Source organism: Pimephales promelas, chromosome 14, assembly GCF_988280905.1.
Source record: "Pimephales promelas chromosome 14, fPimPro1.hap1.1, whole genome shotgun sequence".
Classification (NCBI taxonomy): Eukaryota; Metazoa; Chordata; class Actinopteri; order Cypriniformes; family Leuciscidae; genus Pimephales; species Pimephales promelas.
Window position 1 is genome coordinate 22,067,591 of NC_142782.1, and position 22,083 is coordinate 22,089,673.

Here is a 22,083-nt window from a genome sequence, read left to right on the forward strand (position 1 = left end):
TGTAAACCCTAGAAATGGTTGTGCATGAAAATTCCAGTAACTGAGCAGATTGTGAAATACTCAGACCGGCCCATCTGGCACCATCAACCATGCCACGCTCAAAATTGCTTAAATCACCTTTCTTTCCTATTCTGACATTCAGTTTGGAGTTTAGGAGATTGTCTTGACCAGGACCACACCCCTAAATGCATTGACGCAACTGCCATGTGATTGGTTGATTAGAAATTGCATTAATGAGAAATTGAACAAGTGTTCCTAATAATCCTTTAGGTGAGTATATATATATATATATGTGATTAACAGTTAATGGAAATTAGAAGAAAAATTGCTGTTATCAGTTTGCTATGGGATAAGCGCACATAGCACATTTAAGCAGAAATACGTATGCAGTAGGTGTGCATAAAGTCCATTCATGACTGTGGTGAATATATGCTTTTATTGAATGGAAAAAAAATAGTGTGAACATTCTTCAAAATGTCTACACTTCTCAAACGGCAGGTTTGGAATGAGTAAATTACAGAACCGTATTTTTCGCAGTGAACTACTACTTTAAAAAAGTAGGACAAACAAAATATTTTTTTTATATTAGTATCATTTACATTCTGCTAGTTTCTGAAGGTTTAGACATGCACTGTAAATAATTTTCTACATGCACACAAAAACAGGGTTGCTCCTTATAGAACATATTTTATTACACAAGATTACCAAGTCTAGTTTACAAATACGGTTTCCAGTCCTGAATATGTGTATATATAAATACACACATGCTCATATGTACAAGTATGTATACATATCAACCCCCCCACCCACCCCATGCCCTTTTTTTGCTTTAAAACAGTTATTGTTCTAAAATCCCAATCTTGCCCTGATCTAAAAAAAAACCTTAAAATAATTCATACATACAGAAACAATCAAGTTCAGCCCTGTTTCATGTTGCAGAAAAAAGCCCAGCATATGAGGGATGGGCTGAAGTATTGATTGGCAGCTCACAGGATAACTCCTTTCCAATCAGCCCACAGGGTCACATGACATCATTTGGCAGATGGGCAAGCTTAAATGATACCACAAATCCTGGTAAAGCATCAACAAAAAGTCCCATTTCTCAAAGTTCTCTTAAATACTGATAAACATCTCCATGACTAAAAATATAAGACCAAAAGGGAGGGAAAAAACAGACAAAAAGCTTTTTTTCTGGGATCTTTCCCAAAAGCATTTGGCGAATGTGAGGGGGATGTATGACTGTAAATAGGAGTGTGCCCCTCACACACTCTTTCTGAGCCCCAGTAGAGGCATAAAGTCTGATGGCTAGTATTCACAGCAGACTGCACTTGTTGTTCTTCTTTCCTCTGCGTGCCTGCAGCGCTGCTCTAGTGGCCATTTCAAACACCTCCCGAACTCCATCTTTTGTTTTGGCTGAGCACTCCATATAACCAAATGCTCCAATCCGATTGGCCATGTCTCTACCTTCCTCTGCCTTAACAGGCTCCTATTGGAAGGCCAAAACAAAATATGCTGTCAGTACACAATATCTGCACATTGATTTTGTCTATGCAATAGTAAAAATGACCCAATACTGTATGCGTTTCTATTTTCAAACAGACAGTCTGTATTTGTTTACCTGCTTCATCTTGGTCAGCTCCCTGCGTGTGTGTTCATCATTCCGTAAGTCTTTTTTGTTGCCAACAAGGATGATGGGAACGTTTGGACAAAAGTGTTTCACCTCAGGTGTCCACTTCTCCGGAATATTCTCTATACAGAGGTCAGAGAACAAAGGCTAGTTTTATTCAAAAATTAGAAAGTACGTGTAATTTAAGCAATCACGTATGGTAAAGGAACACAGAAAGATATACCAAAAAGTGTATCCTTACCTAAACTGTCTGGACTGTCAATAGAGAAACACATTAGAATGACATCTGTGTCTGGGTATGAAAGAGGACGGAGCCTATCATAGTCCTCCTGTCCTGCGGTATCCCACAGAGCAAGTTCTACCTATCGGGTAAAGAGACACACGGAGTTTGAATGCACATTCTGAACATCCCAAACCATTAAAATGGACTTGCACTGCAAAAAAAGGACAGATGGAGGGGCCATCAGCATGTTAAGCTAAATAAGGTAAGTGGATCAGGTCAATATTTTCACATTAAAGCCACATCTAAGATCTCCAACTGACAGGCAAAGACTTAATCAACTTATTAAACTGGGTTTTGGGGTTTATATGTGAACACATAAATGAGCCAAACTTTAATTCCATCTTCATTGAACAAATGAATTTCATTAACCAGCATAATTTAACCTCAGTAAGTGTTGTTATTTGATACATTAAGTACATAAAGCAGCAGAAAAACAAGGATGCTTATGCACATTGTATTTCTCATGTGTGTTTTGCTCACCTGTTTGCTGTCAACCTCGATGTCAGCAACATAGTTCTCAAACACCGTGGGTACGTATACTTCAGGAAACTGATCTTTACTGAACACGATAAGCAAACAGGTTTTACCGCACGCTCCATCTCCAACAATCACCAGCTTCTTGCGAATAGCTGCCATTCCTACAAAAGACACACAGGTATACAGTTAAACACTGCTGCAAACACTCCGTCATCTTTTTTGCAGCAGCTGGGATAATCGCCATGGTTAAAATGTTGGTATACTTCCTTTTTGAAGTATACCATGTCATGTCCTGCAAAATTCAATCTCTAATATGAACAATACCCTTCGTGGCAGTCCTCCACTATTATAAAGTCCTGTAAATACACACCATCCCATCCCTTAGGCCCAGTAATCAAAGCTATCCAGCGTTCAGAGAATCCAGAGTCCTCTGTTGACTCATCACGGCCAACGGTGACATGCGACAAGCCTTCACCAGAGTCATTTCAACATGACCACAGCAGAACCATCCGATCGCATCAACGTGATGCGTCACTTAATTTTTTGATCCAGAACAGACGTTTAAATAGAGGCAGATCTGGAAGTGTCTGTTAACTGGGCCAGATGTCTTTGAAGTCCAAGCTGCACCCCAGTGGCCAAGATAAAGCTGGCATCTACAGAACAGAGCCCACATTATTGATGAACAGGCCTGTGGCGATGAGAGCAGCTCAGATGGACAGTAGATTAAACACTGACACACACACAGTGCAGAAAATCTGAAGATCAAAGTCTGAAAAACAGCAGAAGAGACAAAGCCTTGCGCACTAAATATCAACCATTGGTTCTATCTTCCATATGGCCTTATACTAATCATAAATGTGTAATGATTTGGGAGATTCTCACTCTTAACTTCAACATGTCTACTTAAATGGAGATAAGATACTAATGATATATTAATATGCGATGATGTGCAGGCCGAGGGCCTGGATAAGGCAAGGAGGCCTGAAGATGAACATAATGTTCATATCAACAACTCCTTAAACTTATACTCTTGTATCCTCGTGGAAGTAAAACTTCATTGGGTTGTATATGGCCACATGGCTTCTGGGACCTCCATGGTAACTGCATGGCAACACTAAGGTTTAGTCAATTATTTAAAGTGATACAGATTAATCTGGATGGCACCTGTTGGCCCAATAAACCTTCATTCGTGAAAAATGGAGAACACATTTTTGTGTAAAAATGCTGTGGTATTAATCAATGTATATATGCATATATTTATCTATGGACAATGGACAGCGTAATTAAGGTCCAATGGGAGTTTCAAACAACTATGATTATTGCTATATTTAAAGGTTTATAACTCACAATAACTTCTAATGGTCACTGAGAAACTGTAATGGAAACTGGAAACTGGAAAAAAGTGAAGCTTGGGTCAATGCATCTGACTTCCTATGCTTTTGTATTCAACTTTTTAAATTTGAATGACATATAATTTTAGATAAACATATCTCACTTGAACACAGCTAATTACCGTTTATTGCTAGCAGCTACACTACATGGAAGTTCCTTGTCCAACCAAATAAAACAATACCAAAGATTATCCCTGAGAAACTCATACATTTCAAATGATCAATAACCAGATAAGTATATATTCAAAGGTTAATAAATCAAACACCAATCAATCAGATTATAATTTACAAGATTTGCTAAAATTACAGTTTATGAAACATGCTTATTTTAGATTACGAATCTTATATTGTACATCTATATATTTTATATACAAGTTACCACCGAAGAAAACCCACTGAAGACAATGGTTCAATACATAAAATCATTAATACTCTGTCTAAATCTAAGATTTTGCGCATGTCTAGGTCGAGCTTTACGTTAGCTCTCTGCTTAAAAAAAAAAAAAAACAAACAGCTCCTTACCACATATAGAACTGTTACCGGTAATACATATGAAATTTACGACCAAACACTTCTGTGTAAACTTGACCAGTTTCCCCTAACATTTAAAATCTCCTTTTCATGTCGAGATACATGGATAAGGCTTTAAAAGGTTTTAAAAATCTGTACGCCGAGGGTAAGCAGCGTTACTCCCGGCCGGCGGTTGCTTGCGGAAGCGGCGAATGGTCAGTCGCTGAGCTCTTACCTTTCCATGATATCAAAAAGTAGTTTTAAAACAACCATTCAGCGTCGAATTGGCCTTATAAAGTTTATAACATGTGTATAAACACGGAGATGAGAAGATAAACTAATCTTACCTGCAGTTTAGATGGCTCGCCGTTTTGTTTTATTCCAACGGTGGAGCTCCGTCGCCTCTTCTGTCCGATACAATAAAACGTTGACGAGCACGCGCAGAGCGCGGGCATTCAGAAGGGGGAAGGGATGGCGTGCACGAGCTCGGGCCACGCCTGCGCGAGCACGTTCTTGAAGAGAGTTTATTTGGCGGTGGATGAATGAGTCATTATAAGAAACGGTCCACCCTTAACCACTATAACAAGGCAGTTTTGTATTATGTATGAATTTAAAAACTAAAAAATGTGTGCCGTTCATGGAACAAAAATTACTATGATCTAACCGACGAACAACTTTTATTCCAACCGAAAACAACCTAACACATAAGAATACCTTTGGAAGAGGAAATGTATCGTGGCGTGAAAGTTAATAATGTTTTATTATGTTTCTTATAGGAGGCAATCGCATTTAACACTAACAGGACTTGAATGAGTTTGCTGTTTTGAATAGATTAGGAAATCCGTATTTGGAGGTGCGTATTTGTTGCCCCATCTATTGGCGACTGTACCACATTACACACTGCCTTAAGTCCACAAACAAACCTATGTTTTAGTATTTATGCCACAAATAAACTTCTGTAATTATTTACTTAATATCACATTGTTCCAAGCTAATATTCTTCTGTGGAATACAAAAAGAGACATAAGTAGAATGAACGCTTTAGTCACCATTATCTACTTTTTATTGCATCTTTGTTCCATATAGGATAATGTAAGTGAATGATGGGGTGGGGGTGCTATACTGTGGTCCAGCTTCAATTGTCGTAAAACACAGAAGGCCTAAGCCTCATGCAGAGCCTTTGTTAACTGCAATTATTTTAGGTCTTCTTGGACATGCAAAGAAATGATCTCTGATTAAGGCTTAAATGTGTTGCAATCATGAGATTTTCTTTCATTATTTTAATAGCATTTTGACATTTTTAAGGTGTATATATACTACCATTTGAATGTTTGGGGTCAGTAAGATTTCTTAATTCACCAAAAGTACATTAAATTGATCAAAAGCAACAAAAATGAGTGTGCAGGATCCACTTGGATGATGCGATGGCAGCCACATAGCAACGGCACCAGTGTGCTCACCACACACCAGCTATAGGTGGAGAGGAGAGAGAGTGATAGGGCCAATTCAGTTAATGATTATTAGGAGGCCATGATAAAGGCCAATTAACGGAATGTGGCCAGGACACCGGGGTTAAACCTCTACTCTTTTATGAGAAGTGCCATGGGATTTTTAATTACCAGAGTCAGGATTTCGTTTTCATGTATTATCTGAGGAACAGTGCTTGTTACAGTTGTGTCCCCATGGGGGGCATTTTGATCCACACAGACCACAGGGTGAGCACCCCCTGCTGGCCTCACTAATAGCAGCAACCTGATTTTCCCAGGAGGTCTCCCATCCAGGTCCTGACCAGGTTCAATCCTGCTTGGCTTCAGTGGGCAACCAGTCTTTGGCTACTACAGGGTGATATGGCTATAACCATATCAAAATTAAAACAACGTTTTCTATTAACCCTGGAGAACCCAAGAACCCTTTTCTTCTTTGGAAAATTATGAACTATGTATTAAATTACTGCTATAAGTTCACTGAACACCAAAATATCCACTTTTTCAATTTTAACCCTTCATTTCCTAACTTTGGATTGCGGGCAAATTTGACCCATTGGGCTTTAGGCATCCTGGTACGACTCAACCTGTTCACATCAGGCAACTCAAAGCCTTTCTTTCACCAACTGTAAGTTTTTGCGGCACAATTTGGCTCATCTGTGGGCTAGCAGTCTCGGCAAACAGCACATCTTCATCGCTGGACAAGTTATTGGAAGAGTCACTGTCTTGGTCAGAAGATTCACCACCATCACTTTCATGCGGTTGTGATACAATTCATCAGAATCGCTATCGCTGTCCAATTCAGGGCCAAAGTTACTATCATCAGCTTCAAGTTGCTCCAATACTTATCTTAACAGTGATCTTTGTCTGTTGCTTTCCCTGTCCTGAATAGGGAGCGGCCATACTCCCTGAAAAGATATACTACATTAGTCTCTGAACCTGTACTACTGAGGAAACTTAGAAATATACATTATGCAAATTCAATTATTTCAAGGCTTTAGCCAAATACAGGACTGTCACCATTCTCCATCAAAGTCACTCAAAGAACCAAATTTGTTTAACCCAGAGGGTCATTTTTGGCCCATCATTTTTTGAACTACCTCAGAGTTGCTAATTTATCCAAAAAGAATATAAAACGCACTTCTAGGCATTGTGCAAGCTAATACTAAATAGATAAACAAAAGATACATAATTTTGCTGAGAAGACAATTTTGTTTGGATAGGTTTTCAGCTCAACAAAACAACATGTGGTTTGTTACTACCCCTCTGGCACTTGTGAGTTCAATATTCATCCATGCACAGTTTGCACACCAAAATAAGCACTGACGGATATTGTTAATAAATAACTGATCATTTGTTTTGAATCAATAAGGTCCTCTGGTACAGGTGTGTTCATTTAGTCTTTATTAGAGATGGAGAGGTCAGAGAATTAGGCTGAGATCTGAATCAGAGAATGAGACTACCAGAGAAGCATCAAGGTTGAAGCCTTGGAACCATGAGAAAACAGATCAACAATTACTAGTAAAAAACCCCAAAGAAAAAACAAAAGGTTAAAAATATCAATGAAAAAATTTAGGAACCCTACCCAAATTTCATACATAACCACATTTCTCCAAAGAAATAGCTGAGCTATTTGTCAGAATACAAACTCAAACTAAAGCCACATTGTGTAGACAATCTGTGTTTTATAAAAACAGGTCCATTATGTAAGCTCATAATTTAGAGTGCAGCACTCTAAGCCAACACATATAGACATATCATTAAAGTACAGAGGAGGAAAAAGGTACAACAGGGAACAGATTCAGATTCTATATTGCTATTATCATTTCAAACTATCCTGAACAAAAATATATTTGAAATGACTGTATCCAACTCTCTCCTCTCTATGCCTCCACCTATTACATCACCGTGACTGAAAACAGGAAATCAAAGGGCCACAACCTGACCAATGAGAGCAGAGCCTTAAATTAGAGATCACGTTTTTTGAAGTCCCAACATTTGCAAACAATCTTCATCTTTAGCAATCCAGCCCTTGATGTTCCTGACATTCTTATAATGCGGTTACATCAGTGATCAGCAATAAGTCCCATGGTCTGCTCAATAAATATCAGGAATATTGCCTTTCCTGATACAAGGCCAAAAAATACCAAACAAAAAAAGGCAACCCATGAACATTTTTTAGAGTCTGCCATACATTTAAAAACTGAGATTTAATCCCCATCAATCATTAGAGCATTTATTCAGAGACAATGCATCCCAGGAACCTTACACAAGAGGCCAGAGGGAGAGAAGATATTCTTTTTACAAAGCAGAAGTACTGGAGCACTGCAGATGCTATGATTCAGGCTAGTCCAGGGTTTTTTGTACAGCTGAAAAACTGAGTGTGGATGTCTTTGTCATTCAGTTTACCTATCTGGGTGATGTGTTCATTTAGTGGCAACTCCTTGTTTTTATGTAAAACTTTACCAAGATAGTGTGTGTGTCATGTCTCCAGTAGCATTTGTGTAAGGTCAAACTGAACACTGCAGGACAAAAAGAAGGACTATGTGTGTCTGTCTGTGTGTTAGGAATGGGTTGGAGCATCTTCGAAACTTATGATGCTGGACTCCTGTTGTCCCGTAGGATTTTGTGTGGTGCTGGGTGCTGGTGGCAAAGTCTCTCGGCTGGAAAGGAGAGGAGTGTCTGTCCGCACCTCCTCATCTTCGTCATCCTCCTCATCTTCCATGCTGGGCCAAGCCGACTGGTCTTCTGTGTGCTTGAGGCGCTCGTTCAAAGCTTTCAATGCCAATTGCCTAAGGAAAAAGATAAGAAAATAAAACTGATGCTGCTACAGAGCATATGAGCGGAGTGGAGCGGTGAGAAGCTCCCCCGCTCAAAGCCACACCAGGCCGCTCTGCTCAAATCGCACCCTGCTCGGTCCAAAAAAGGAAAAAAAAAAAAATCGGCATGTAATTGTATTTCACTTTTAACTTAAGACCACAAAACAACATTTTCCAAACAGAAATGTTTTATTTCAAATTACAAATTAGGCCTAGCCTATGTAAGAACAGGAATATAGCCTACACAAAAAGGTCCTGTAAAATTAAATGAATGGGTCTAATAATATAAATAAAAATTATATAAACAAAGATGTACATAAAAGTTTTAAAAGTCAGTTAACTATAGGCCACAATTTTGATAACTGAACTTTTGCTCAATGCACACGATAAATGAAATTGGCTTATATCCATTGTACACACAAACTGCTGTAAAATTACTAAATAACTAACACTAAAATGATATAAACAAAAATTTACATAAATGTTTAAAAGTAAATGAACTATTAGGCCAGAATTTTGATAAGCCTAACAGAACTTTTGCGCAGCGTGCACTATTAAAACTTTAATTCGCTTAGGCCTATATCAATTGTAAAAAAAAAAAATTAAAATGCTGTAAAATTAAATGACTCAATGGGAATATAATGGAATATAAATTTTATTTATACATAAATAAAAATTTGACGTTTACTACAATACTCTCTCCTGATGGTTTTCAATACTTGTAATTCCAACTTTTCTTGACTCACAGTGGTTTTGACAAAATTATTTTTAAACTGCCGAGGGCGTGGTAGCTCGTACCAAGGGCGTGGTGAGCTGGAACCTGCGTATGTCACGAAGAACCACAAATATCCAATAGGAAAATTCAACTGCAGCAGCCACCATTCAACCTGAAGAGGGCAGCACTAAGACGTTTTTACACCATATTGTAGAAATGAAACACTTTACCCAAATGTCAAAAAAATTACTTGAATCAATGATCAGCATTAAAAAATGCCCCATTCTTACAGATCATAAACTAAAAAAAGTTGGTTTAGGGTTTAGTTACTCTTTAAAGAATTTTTTTTAACAAATCCAGTTGTTTTGTGGCTCTTTTTTAAAGTATCGGTTCAGGCACCGGTAGCATTTTAAAATGTAAGATTTGGCAACGGTAAGGTAAAAAACAAAAACAAATTATGCCCAATGTCACTAGCTGAGCAGAAATCAATAATCATATTTCGCTTGTTCCATTCAAAGTAGAATTGGATTTCCTCTGCGTAAAGGTTGAGGTTAAAGTGCCTTGACTTTGGTGTCAGTTCATCTATCACTGTTTTACATGTTCGTGGAGTTAATTTGTGTAAAATTTAAAGAAACAAAAAACAGTGAAGTAAAACAAAAAATATTAAAACATAAAAAGAAATAAAGCATGTAAGAAAATTGCTAAAAAATAAAAGAAAAACGGAAAAAGAAAAACTAAATCAAAAAATATATGATAAAAGCAAAATCAAAATATTTATAATTAGTATAATAGTATATAATACTAAAATAAGTTAAACGTACCTCCGCCTTTCTGCATCTTGAGGGTCTGTGCCTGGCAGGCTGATGGTGATGGAGGATGGAGCCCCAACATCATAGCGCTTCACCATTTTACGACAAACTTTCATCTTCACAAGGACGGAGTGCACAAGCCCGGCTGCAAACCCAACAGCCGGCTGGAGAGCCTCTGGGAAGAAAGAGGCGAAGGCAAAGTGGTCCGACATGTCTCCACGCCCCCTAGAGTGCCTCTGGTAAAAGCGCAGGTAAACCCACCCAGACAGTGCGCCGTACCCACACGCTGCTAGTGGAGCTGAAGTGTCCAGCAACCCCGCTAGCCGCAGCACAGCTATTGCAAGCAGAGCTAGTGCTGGGGCTGCTTTCAAGCGTATTTGAGGAACTCGAAGCACTGTGGTGTCTCCCGCAGTCTGCTTCAGCGCTACAAGAATGCCCCCAAGAAAAGCGGGTGCGCCGTACACCCGCACGGCAAACAGGTAGTCCAGGTCAAAGGTCGCAGCGTAGGTGAGAAGGTAGGAGAGTCCAGATAGGAGACCGGCTGCTACATTTACCACAGCGAAGAAAATCAGCAGCTCCAGCGCTCCCCATAATGGCTCCAAAAGCCGTCCGGCAACCATCACGGTAGCAACGTTTGCTGCCACACCAAAAATGTGCTGCTCCACCACCGCATGTGTCAGAAGTGTCCAAATCCAGAAGTTGGGAGGAAAAAGGAAGCCAGGTGTGACAGCAAGCAGGTAAGTAGTGTTAGCAGCCCAGGAGAGCAGGTACAGCAGGATTACAGTGGCACATAAGGATTTGACCACCACACTCGTGCTTGCGAGAGCACTCAGAAAGTGCTGTCGTGCCACAGGCAGGTAACGGTTCATCCTGACGGATTCGAGTCCTCAGTTGCAAACACTCTAGAAATGGTGACCCTAAGAAATCAGCAGCTTGTGTCAAACATAAGCAACACAAGTAGGAGGTGAAACCAAAAACTCAACATGTATGCAGTGTGGCCTCATCAACAGAGGTTCTGCAACATAAGAAACTTTGGGATGGGGGGAGGAAATGACGATTACTTGGTGATTGCAACACTTGAGTTGAGATAAGTAGACCTTAACCTTGCTCAAACAAAAAAGAACTGTTGCTTTAAATAATATTGTTTCCTAGCAAATACAGCATATAATCTGATCTGTCATGTGCGCATACAAAACACCTTAAAATACTAAAGTTTTATTCAAGTTAACTGTTGCTGAATAAGTAGTTGACCATATTGAAAAAAAAAACATTATTATGACTATCTACCTGCTCAGGGTTTTCAGAGTTGTTAACATGTAATTAATCACTTGTGCGTTTCTATCAAAGTCGGTACTCTACCTGCTTATCAGCACCGTCTGCTAACACTCCATAAACCTCCCCTCCTCGGTCTGTTTTAACACATTTTGTAGGTCAGTTGGACAGTCTCAGTGTCTTATAAAAGTCTTTTGGCTTTAGTTCAGGCACTTGCCGTATGTTTTACGGGTAAAACACGCGAAGATTGGCGAGTTTTGAGAAGCTGTCTCTCCGGTGGCATGTCCTCCCAAACCGGCCTGGAGTCGCAGTTCAGTCCGGGGATTTCCTCTCACAACCAGGCCTCCAGGTAACAGGTTTGAAGCCAGAAACCGTGAATCCGAAATAAATATCCCGGCTGATGTTTTTAATATCCTAACATTGTCATTTTACAAGAATTCAGCTTGTTTAGTTGTTTGAGAGTGTGGTGTTTCCAGCTAACAGCCACAAAGCGCAAACATCAGATTTGCAAACGTCACCTCCCAGCGTTGCGACTGGGCGTGTCGTTTACATTGCTGCTTGGCTAAGACTGCTGGGAAATGTAGTAATATTTTCCCCATGCACGATAGACAAGTGGTTTTTCCTTTTTAACAGCCGTTTTTATCTATTCCTTCAAACTAACGAGTAGTTATTTTAAGTTACTAGTATTTTTTAATTACTTAATTAAACTCAATAGTCACTAGTAGATTGAAAGGCTACTACAATATTGCTTTGCTGCTAACCTAGTGCTGGAAGTAGCACCACCTCAAGTTGGTCACGCGGATTCGATGACCAACAGAAAGCTGTTTGATTTGAAAATGACTCATGTAAGATGTGAGCAGCAATTAAACTACCTATTAAATTGTTTTAACAAATGACTAGTAGTAAGTCAGTAACAATCAGCATTGGAGTAAGTATTAGTCCCTATGAGTAATGAATATTTACTACTACTGAAATACAAATATATAGTTTGCTAGCCTAATAAGTATGGGATTACGTACTATTACTAAATATAAAAATACATAGTTTGTTTTAAGGATTAAAGGGCAAATGCAAAGGCAAATGACAACATTCAATGCATTAATGTATTGTCCTATCTAGTCCACTAGATGGCAGACACAATTAATCTCACAATGTATGAAGCTTCTTTAAGCCTATTCTAGTTGTGATATAATTAAGTGATGACAAATATCCTAAATTCCATCAGAGTCTGAAAAGGTTATGCAATTATACAGAGGATGCGACCTCATGTGTGAAGAAGATCATGTACAAAACCGGCCTCGGCTGTTCATTCACCTGTTCTCACCTGTACATCTGGGGTCTTGTGTAAGCCTACCCACTGAGATGCTGACTGGTGTTATTGCACAAGTTATTACAGTGATACTTAAGCCCGAAAGAATAAAATGTTCTCACCCCCTCGCACTCAAAACAGTTCCTTGTATTTTCAAAGACTTAGCTCCTCCACAAATTCAATATGTTTTTAATTTCAATGGTTTATGTCCGTTTGTCTATCCTGGCTGAACACACGAACATTTATCTATCATGGCAAAGACTTTCCATTGAGTTCCATACTGAGTTAATGTTTTTCTTTTATCCCCCAACCCTAAATCATTCAGCATTTTTACATTTTCATTATGACAATATACTGGGTTTGTGGAACATCTGGTACCCCAAATATTTTACTGTCCTAGGATCATTTGGACCTTACTCACAATGTATGTAAAACCTGAATGCACACTATAGGGATATTTTCTATTTTCAATACTAACCCTAACAGAAACCTTTATTTCGATTTTCATTACGCCATTATATATATATTTTCCTAACGGAGACCACTGCTTCTGCCCATCCCCCTTAAACCCACACACACACACCGAATACTAAACAGGACCTTTCCACAAATTCAATATGCCATATTTCTAGGAAAAGGAAGGTCATGACCAATGACAGCACTCTTTAATTTTTGGTAGCTTTAATTTAAGGAACTCTGTCTCCTATCTCATTAGCTTGCAGTGACACATTTATCCAACACACCGTGTGACGAATTAACAGCTGGTGCAAATTTGGTTATATGGAAACACAAATACGTGTGGTGCATTTCAGTGTGAGGGAAAGAAGCTAGGAGAAAAGAGAACGATAATGAGGCCGGAAAAGTGCTGCCGGTCCAGGCTTTGAATATACACTCACTTACGGAAACACACTCAGTCTCACACACAGAAACACACTCACACTATCTGTCCTCTCCAATACTGTCAGTTTGTCATCCTGCGTTCCAGATCACATGGTATCTTTTCATCTTTCAGTCAGCATTCATCACACTACTCATCTGTTGTCCTCTTATTATCACTCTATAGCTGCTGTCAGTCTGCTGTTATTTGCTCCATCATTTTTTAACCATTTCTGTCAACAACAGTAGAAATGTTTTTAAAAAATCATCTTGTGCTCCAGAGAAAAATGAAAGTCATATGACATTTAAATCTAAATGATGAATGTATTTTATTTTATTTTTTTGGTAAACTATCCCTTTTATGTCTTCTTATATCCAGAAATTGAATCTGCGTCACTGATATCATGTAGTAGATATGAGCATTATTGTGGGATTGTGTCATAAGCGGGTTTATTCTTTTACAGGCCTTTTGATGGCACTAGACCAGACAAGACCAGACATTCCCAATTAAAGCCTCTGGTCTGCTGCCATTCTTATTCACAATCACAATCAATTACAGAGACTGCGAGAAAGAGAGAGCAGACACAACCACACGGTCAAGGCAGTGTGATCAAAGCAAATCCATGATCTGCAGAAAGGTTTTATAACTAAATTAAAATTATACACAACATGTTTGATAAATTAACAAATAATGATTAGGAGTCTGAAGGAATGCTGTTTGATAGGAACACAGTATGTGTCCAACTGCTACAAGATTAGGGAAAGATCTGATTTGGGTTTGTGTTCCCATCACTAAAAGACAGGGGTTACTGTAGTTCCCACCGACATTTATGTGTGATTGTCGCCTAGAGATGCAGTCACACAGAACTTTTAAATCGGTCATGAAGCAGTCTTACCTCCGCTTATTAACCATGATAAAATAAAAATAATGTTTATGTCACGGTGTGAGGTGGTGGAGTACAGGGGTGCAGGCAGAAGGAATAGGAGGAGTCCGGATTAACATGAAGATACTTATTTTAATCAATAATACAGGTAGGAGGACAGGGAATCTCCGGGTACATACAACATCGACCGACAAGGACTGACTAAAACAGAAGGAACTAAATACACAGAAGAATCAAACATAATGAGGTGAAGACAGGTGAAACAGATGACGATGACGAGGAACAGGTGGCTGATGAGGGAGTGAACACGGGATAGGGTGACGAGAGGATCCTGGGAAGTGTAGTGCTGAAGACAAGACAGACTGGTGCAGACGGAGGACTGTGACAGAACTCCCCCCTCCCGGGAGGCGTGACCTCACGCCGCAGAACAGAGGAAGGAGGGGGAACGAACTGGGGGCTGAGAGGGGTGTGGCCAGGGCGGAGCAGGCTGAGGACGTGGCCAGGGCGGAGCAGGCTGAGGGCGTGGCCAGGGCGGAGCAGGCTGAGGGCGAGACCAAGGCGGAGCAGATGGAGGGTGAGACCAGGGCGGAGCAGATGGAGGGCGAGACCAGGGCGGAGCAGGCTGAGGGCGAGACCAAGGCGGAGCAGATGGAGGGTGAGACCAGGGCGGAGCAGATGGAGGGAGGACCCCTGGTGGAGCCGATGGAAGCGGGGCTGACAACACCAGGGGGCCGACAGACAGGGGCGGAGCAGATGGTAGAGGAGACCAGGGTGAAGCAGAGGGACAGACGACATCGGATGCTGACGAGGGACCGAGGGACCATGGGGACACCGTAGGCTCAGGTGACAGAAGTGACGACAGGGGCACAGAGGGACACGGTGAGGCCAGAGGGAGTGAGGGCTGACGGGTGACTGGAGGGAGTGAGGAGTCCGACAGAACCGGGGGGGTGACCTGACGGTGCGGAGCAAAGGGAAGGAAGTCCAAAGGTGAAGGGAGGATGACGAGGGAACGAAGGGAGTCTGGAGGGTCGAGGGAGCCTGGTCGAGCTGGTGGACTGAGGGGCCATGGAGGAGCTGAGGGAGGTAGGAGCCACGGGGGAGCTGATGGGACAGGGGGCCGAGGAAGTGTCCAGATGGAGGAGGTGTGAGGCGAAGGCCGGGGAAACACGGACCAGGCTGGTTTAGGGAAGCTGAAGGGCAGGAGAGCAGAGGGAGGACAGATGAGAGGAGGCGGGCGAGGGAGGCTGGGTGGGATCCTGGTCTCTGGCGCCGGCTGGACGGTCTCTGGCGCTGGCTGGACGGTCTCCGGCGCTGGCTGGACGGTCTCCGGCGCTGGCTGGACGGTCTCCGGCGCTGGCTGGACGGTCTCCGGCGCTGGCTGGACGGTCTCCGGCGCAGGCTGGACGGTCTCCGGCGCAGGCTGGACGGTCTCCGGCGCAGGCTGGACGGTCTCTGGCGCAGGCTGGACGGTCTCCGGCGCTGGCTGGACGGTCTCCGGCGCTGGCTGGACGGTCTCCGGCGCTGGCTGGACGGTCTCCGGCGCAGGCTGGACGGTCTCCGGCGCAGGCTGGACGGTCTCCGGCGCAGGCTGGACGGTCTCCGGCGCTGGCTGGACGGTCTCCGGCGCTGGCTGGACGGTCTCCGGCGCTGGCTGGACGGTCTCCGGCGCTGGCTGGACGGTCTCCGGCGCTGGCTGGACGGTCTCCGGCGCAGGCTGGACGGTCTCCGGCGCAGGCTGGACGGTCTCCGGCGCAGGCTGGACGGTCTCTGGCGCAGGCTGGACGGTCTCTGGCGCAGGCTGGACGGTCTCTGGCGCTGGCTGGACGATCTCTGGAGAGCTGGACGGAACCAGCAGTGAAGAGCATACAGTCTCTGGAGGGCTGGACGGAACCAGCAGTGAAGAGCATACAGTCTCTGGAGGGCTGGACGGAACCAGCTGTGAAGAGCGTACAGTCTCTGGAGGGCTGGACGGAACCAGCAATGAAGAGCATACAGTCTCTGGAGGGCTGGACGGAACCAGCAATGAAAAGCACACAGTCTCTGGAGGGCTGGACGGAACCAGCTGTGAAGAGCATACAGACTCTGGAGGGCTGGACGGAACCAGCAGTGAAGAGCATACAGTCTCTGGAGGGCTGGACGGAACCAGCAATGAAAAGCACACAGTCTCTGGAGGGCTGGACGGAACCAGCAGTGAAGAGCATACAGTCTCTGGAGGGCTGGACGGAACCAGCTGTGAAGAGCATACAGTCTCTGGAGGGCTGGACGGAACCAGCAATGAAGAGCATACAGTCTCTGGAGGGCTGGACGGAACCAGCTGTGAAGAGCATACAGACTCTGGAGGGCTGGACGGAACCAGCAGTGAAGAGCATACAGTCTCTGGAGGGCTGGACGGAACCAGCAATGAAAAGCACACAGTCTCTGGAGGGCTGGACGGAACCAGCTGTGAAGAGCATACAGACTCTGGAGGGCTGGACGGAACCAGCAGTGAAGAGCATACAGTCTCTGGAGGGCTGGACGGAACCAGCTGTGAAGAGCATACAGTCTCTGGAGGGCTGGACGGAACCAGCAGTGAAGAGCATACAGTCTCTGGAGGGCTGGACGGAACCAGCTGTGAAGAGCATACAGTCTCTGGAGGGCTGGACGGAACCAGCGGCGAAGAGCATTCAAACTCTGGAGAGCTGGACGGAACCAGCGGTGAAGAGCACTCGAGCGATGGAGTGGGGCTGGTGACGTCATACATGGTAAAGGGAGATCCACATGACACCAGCACCCACTCCACATAGGCCACAAAGTCCCCTCGAGGCCCCTCTCCGGGCAGGCGTGCCTGGGTTTCAGCATTTAAGCCTGCCCGGAAGAACACACAGAGGCTGGTATCATCATAGTGAACATGAGGTACCAAATCCAAATACCTCTGTGTGTGGGCCTCGAGGGATTGATCCTCCTGCTTCAGGAGGAGAAGCTGTACAGCTGGTAAATCCATGTTTGGAGGTCGGTCGATCTGTCACGGTGTGAGGTGGTGGAGTACAGGGGTGCAGGCAGAAGGAATAGGAGGAGTCCGGATTAACATGAAGATACTTATTTTAATCAATAATACAGGTAGGAGGACAGGGAATCTCCGGGTACATACAACATCGACCGACAAGGACTGACTAAAACAGAAGGAACTAAATACACAGAAGAATCAAACATAATGAGGTGAAGACAGGTGAAACAGATGACGATGACGAGGAACAGGTGGCTGATGAGGGAGTGAACACGGGATAGGGTGACGAGAGGATCCTGGGAAGTGTAGTGCTGAAGACAAGACAGACTGGTGCAGACGGAGGACTGTGGCAGTTTACACAAATGACCGCCAATATGTCTGAAAGAATTACATATAGGGCTAATAATGTTAGTAATTATGTTATTGTTTCAGGGCCCGGCTCAGGAGACCCGGCTGACAGATTAACTGTTGCCTGTAAAATAGGATAAAGTGGGAAGAAGATCAGAAGAGTCGCGTCTGGTCTTTCGCAGCTGTGGTGATATATGAGGATTTTCCTTTCTGTCTTGTGCCGGTATTGTTTGCTTTGCAAAGTAAGTCTAACCAAGTGTGTGAACCAGCAACATCCGTGACAGGGACGTTGGTGGAGCTGCACAATGATGAAATCTCTTTTCCGTGAAATATTGAACCCAAAATATTATCCTTAATTTTGTATTAATGTAAAACGTGTTGCGGCAGCATGCAGACATAGGCAAGGTGACTTAGCATGCCTATTGGCTGTCCTGCGGCAACTGCAGCAGCCTATTGAGAAAGGCCCTTTGGTGACGGTCCAGTGGGGGCGCTTCTTGCCCACTGCGTAACACTCCCGCCGAACCGGGCATGGCCTAGGCCTATAAATATAGCTCGATGGGCTGATATCACTGATTTTTCATCTCTTCATCAAAGTGCACGCATCGCTGGATCCAGAGTGAGAAGCTGCGCCGTCGAGAAAGCCTTCTGCAGGATGAGCCATTTCAACTGAAGCTGCTGGCCTTGATTTCGCCGCCTTCAGTCGCCGTTCCTGCTACGCTATCCGGTGTTCATATCCTTGCATATTATATTGCATTACTCTGCCTAGTGAGTTTTAATGAGGCGCTAACATACACGTCTTGTTCTTGTGTTTTCATGGTTAACTTTTTTGTCTGTTTATAACATCAAAAAGTCTTTAAACCTAAAAACACAACATCTTTCTGATCTCTAGGTAATTAGAACGTCTTTTGAACGTCATATTTTACAGATGAAGCAACTATGCAGATTATACTGACTGCCCTCTGTGGATGACATATCATATTTTATCTGACTGGGATCTTGTGTTTCACATATAATAGTATTTTCAATAATAATAGCCCAAATCATTTTATGGGTGTGTAAGCAGGAATGTTTATTGTAAACAGTCGTATGTTGAAAAACTTAGAACAGAAATGTACAAAAAATGCAGAGAAGAGAAAGAGAGATCAAGGATAAGAAACCCTGTGATTTCATTTATAATTCATTGATTTCCTTCAAAACTTTCAAAGCTTTACTCAACAAAACCACGTCATCGGAAAAATCCAGCAATCAAAAGCACTTCCAACATTCTGTGTTTGTTCTTTTGAGACAGTTGTGGTGATAACAGCAGGCTATCAAGAACAGCTCTCTGTAAAAACTACATCAGACAGCAACTTCCATTCAACAGAGAAACTCTTGTCAATACAAGTCATCTGGACACTTTAGAGAACAAATTATTCTACACAAAGAATAACATTTCAAGACACGGATTGGAACTAAAGTTCAGTCAGAGTATTTGGTCAAAGGGTTATTGAAAAAAAAACAATTTCTTGGAACAATGCAAATGCTCCTAAACATTCATGAAGTGTTGCTCTTGCTATATTTTAATTATGGCAAACAATTCAATGTATGCAATAGTAATTTTAACACAAAAAGAAAACAGGAATACTATGATGGTTTGTAGCTGAATAACCTCTCTGGTCACAGTAATTGAATTGCTGTCTGTCTTTTATGACCTTGCACACTCACATCCACACAAACATTCTGCCACACACTCACACTCTGTCTTTCCATATTTTCTGCTTTTTGTTCTGTACCAAGATGTGGAAAGTTCCATCATAAAGAATAGAGATGCTATTTAACTCTATTTAAGTAACTATAGTAATAATTCAGATAGGTTTCACTTATAACAGACACATTTTAAGAAAAATGCCATGATATTTCTCAAGGTCAGAGACAGTGCCATGTACATTTATTTGAGATATTGTCTTTTAAAAATCAGGAAGTTTAATGCCTACAATAACAACTTGAATGGGACTACAATGGGTTTTAGACGTCACTAACCCACACATTTGCATCAACCCACCCTCCATAATATGCAAAAAAGGGCATGGCCATATTTCTGCGGCTTGTCAAAAGTGTGTTATTTTCACCCAGCTGTCAGGTCTTCTGTGTTCATGCTTCCCGGACATTATAGTTCGTCAATAATGGATACAATTTATGTTTGATTATGTTCCTGAAAATTAAAATCATAATTTAGCTCTCTGTGCTGCGCATTTACGGAAGACAGCGTCCAGAATCTCCACGAATTCAATGCCGGATTCAACAAGAAACTGTTACTAAAACATGAAGCAGTTCCAACTTTAAAACCAGAGGGCAGCAGTGAGTAGGCTAAGACTTAATCATTTTAAATGTATTTGCATGTATAATTTCAGACATAATGTTTTAGTTTTATAGCCACTTAGTTATGCTATTTCGTGTCAACGACAAACGCGTACAAACATTTTGGACCTGAATTTTGTAAATGTAGCCTACTAATGTTGTAAATGTATTTTTCATGTATATACAGTATATATATATATATATATATATATATATATATATATACTTTATGACGTTATTTTTCGATTTGATCAAGAACATAAACCAATGCCAACGCTGTTTGTGTAGATATAACGTTAGTAGCCAGTTAGTTCGATGCTATTGTGTAAAACAAACGAGTATAAAGTAATATATATATATATATATATATATATATATATAGGCAAATTACCATTCAGAAAAGTTTTGTAAGAGCCATGTGTGGTGAGGTTCTGCTTGACTCTCTTTATCGCTGCTTTCTAGGTCTGATTCTGGCTCAAACTGATACTGCAGTATCCACCATTATTTACATTGACCGGAGCATGTGAAACATTCATCCGTAAAGGTAATGGCCGTGAATTTTCCAGACAACGTGCACTACACAGTTTAGCCAATCACAACACACCGGCCCAGAGTAACCAAGCTGAACCCCACTGCCTGTTTCTGAGGGAGTGGTTTCATAGACTCAGGAAGTCAACCGGTCGTTCAAATGACAGAGGAGAAACGGCTTACAATAAAGGTGAAATTTATTTATTTATTTTATTTATAAAATTAAGATTTTTAAAAAAAGAAAAACCATGAATATATGTTAAAAACACCCCACAAAAACACTCATGCAAAGAAAAAAAGCAGTGAACCACCCCTTTAAAAGGGGCACTTTAAGACAACGCACTTATCCTCTTCCATGCAGATTATTCTTAATTATTGCCTTCACACATATTCATTAGTCGTACTTTAATGAAAGATTAGATTTTTTTAAGAAAAATCTAAATGATAAACAATCCATATTTATTTTCACAGCCTTCTTTGATCATTTTCACCAAGGGTGCCAATAAATAAAGATGAAGAACTAAAAAACACTTTCACTTTCACCAGGGAACCAACTCAAACTGAGGGCTTCAATATACGTACAGAGCAAACAAAGGAAACAAGATGGCACAAAGGTAAAGGGAATCAATAACAAGGAAATCAAATCAGTACCTATGACAACCAATAAGAAGCGGGAATATGGAAACAAGGTCAAACTGAACAGGCAAACAGGAACATAGCAGCATGTATGTTACAATATAGAAATTTTGCATCAGATAAACTGATAAACAGAGAAAACATTGCCTATAACATTCAGCTCTAGCCATGAGCAAGATCTCCTAGCTCTCCGTGGATCATTTTAGGATGAAATTCCAGAACAGCACTTGAGGCTAATTCTCATTCCAAACTGCTAAAACAGTTCTGGTTTACATAATTCAACTTTTAACCGAGTACTCGAGAGTATATGCTATTTTAAAGTCTGTGGAGCTGATCATCTCTTGGATGTTCCCAACAGGTGCCAGAATGAAATAACAGTAATAGATGAGGTGGATGGCACTGTACTTGAGAAATGTGGACAAAGTGTGTGTGTGTGTGTGTGTGTGTGTGTGTGTGTGTGCTTGTGTGTGTAAACAAAATCCATTTTCCCTGTGACATGATGGCGGTGCTCACCAGCTGGCCTAACATGTTGCCAAAAAGCCCACTTATTTCAAATGGTTTTCAGTTGAGGGGATAGCTGTTTTGTTCTGGCTGATCATGTGACGGGACTGTAACATCACGTTGTTTCCTTTTTCCCGTAAACAAAAGACAGTTTTCAGGATGACTTAACCAAACTAGCCTCAGAATTAAATCTAATGAAGGGTCATGAATTCCATTATAATTTCAGTAAAACATAAATATTAATATTTATTATAAATATTTATAATTAAATGTTATAGAATATAATACTGTATT

At 41.7% G+C, this 22,083-nt stretch overlaps 2 protein-coding genes and 1 long non-coding RNA gene across 4 annotated transcripts; 1 reads left to right on the forward strand and 2 right to left on the reverse strand.

Moving 5' to 3' along the window:
* Positions 1–417: 417 nt before the first annotated feature.
* rhoab (ras homolog gene family, member Ab) lies at positions 418–4,790 on the reverse strand. Its single transcript, XM_039679055.2, has 5 exons — positions 4,636–4,790; positions 2,391–2,548; positions 1,869–1,989; positions 1,619–1,749; positions 418–1,486 (listed from the first exon to the last, which is right to left on the reverse strand). Exons 2-5 carry the CDS (start codon positions 2,544–2,546, stop codon positions 1,313–1,315), a joined length of 582 nt encoding a protein of 193 aa, XP_039534989.1. The 5' UTR covers positions 2,547–2,548; positions 4,636–4,790; the 3' UTR covers positions 418–1,312.
* A 2,975-nt stretch (positions 4,791–7,765) lies between these two features.
* On the reverse strand, positions 7,766–11,904 carry tmem115 (transmembrane protein 115). 2 transcript variants are annotated; one of them, XM_039678619.2, is made up of 3 exons: positions 11,475–11,904; positions 10,128–11,032; positions 7,766–8,564 (listed from the first exon to the last, which is right to left on the reverse strand). In XM_039678619.2, exons 2-3 carry the CDS (start codon positions 10,982–10,984, stop codon positions 8,336–8,338), a joined length of 1,086 nt encoding a protein of 361 aa, XP_039534553.2. In that variant the 5' UTR covers positions 10,985–11,032; positions 11,475–11,904; the 3' UTR covers positions 7,766–8,335. The 2 variants fall into 2 exon arrangements, with proteins under 2 accessions (XP_039534553.2, XP_088975725.1); XM_089119599.1 differs by lacking the exon at positions 11,475–11,904 and having other exon boundaries at positions 10,128–11,353.
* An 8,028-nt stretch (positions 11,905–19,932) lies between these two features.
* Positions 19,933–20,934, forward strand: LOC148973726 (uncharacterized). The gene is made up of 2 exons (XR_016146427.1): positions 19,933–20,124; positions 20,587–20,934. It is a non-coding gene; the product is annotated as an uncharacterized LOC148973726 (long non-coding RNA).
* The last annotated feature ends 1,149 nt before the right edge of the window (positions 20,935–22,083 follow it).

Coding starts and splice junctions, on each gene's coding strand:
- tmem115 (XM_039678619.2), bottom strand. CDS start 10,984: ATGAACCGTTACCTGCCTGTGGCACGACAGCACTTTCTGAGTGCTCTC. Junction 8,565..10,127: donor CAAGATGCAGAAAGGCGGAG/GTACGTTTAACT, acceptor CTTTTTCCTTAG/GCAATTGGCATTGAAAGCTT.
- rhoab (XM_039679055.2), bottom strand. CDS start 2,546: ATGGCAGCTATTCGCAAGAAGCTGGTGATTGTTGGAGATGGAGCGTGC. Junction 1,990..2,390: donor TCGAGGTTGACAGCAAACAG/GTGAGCAAAACA, acceptor TTTACCCGATAG/GTAGAACTTGCTCTGTGGGA. Junction 1,750..1,868: donor TGACAGTCCAGACAGTTTAG/GTAAGGATACAC, acceptor ACCTCTGTATAG/AGAATATTCCGGAGAAGTGG.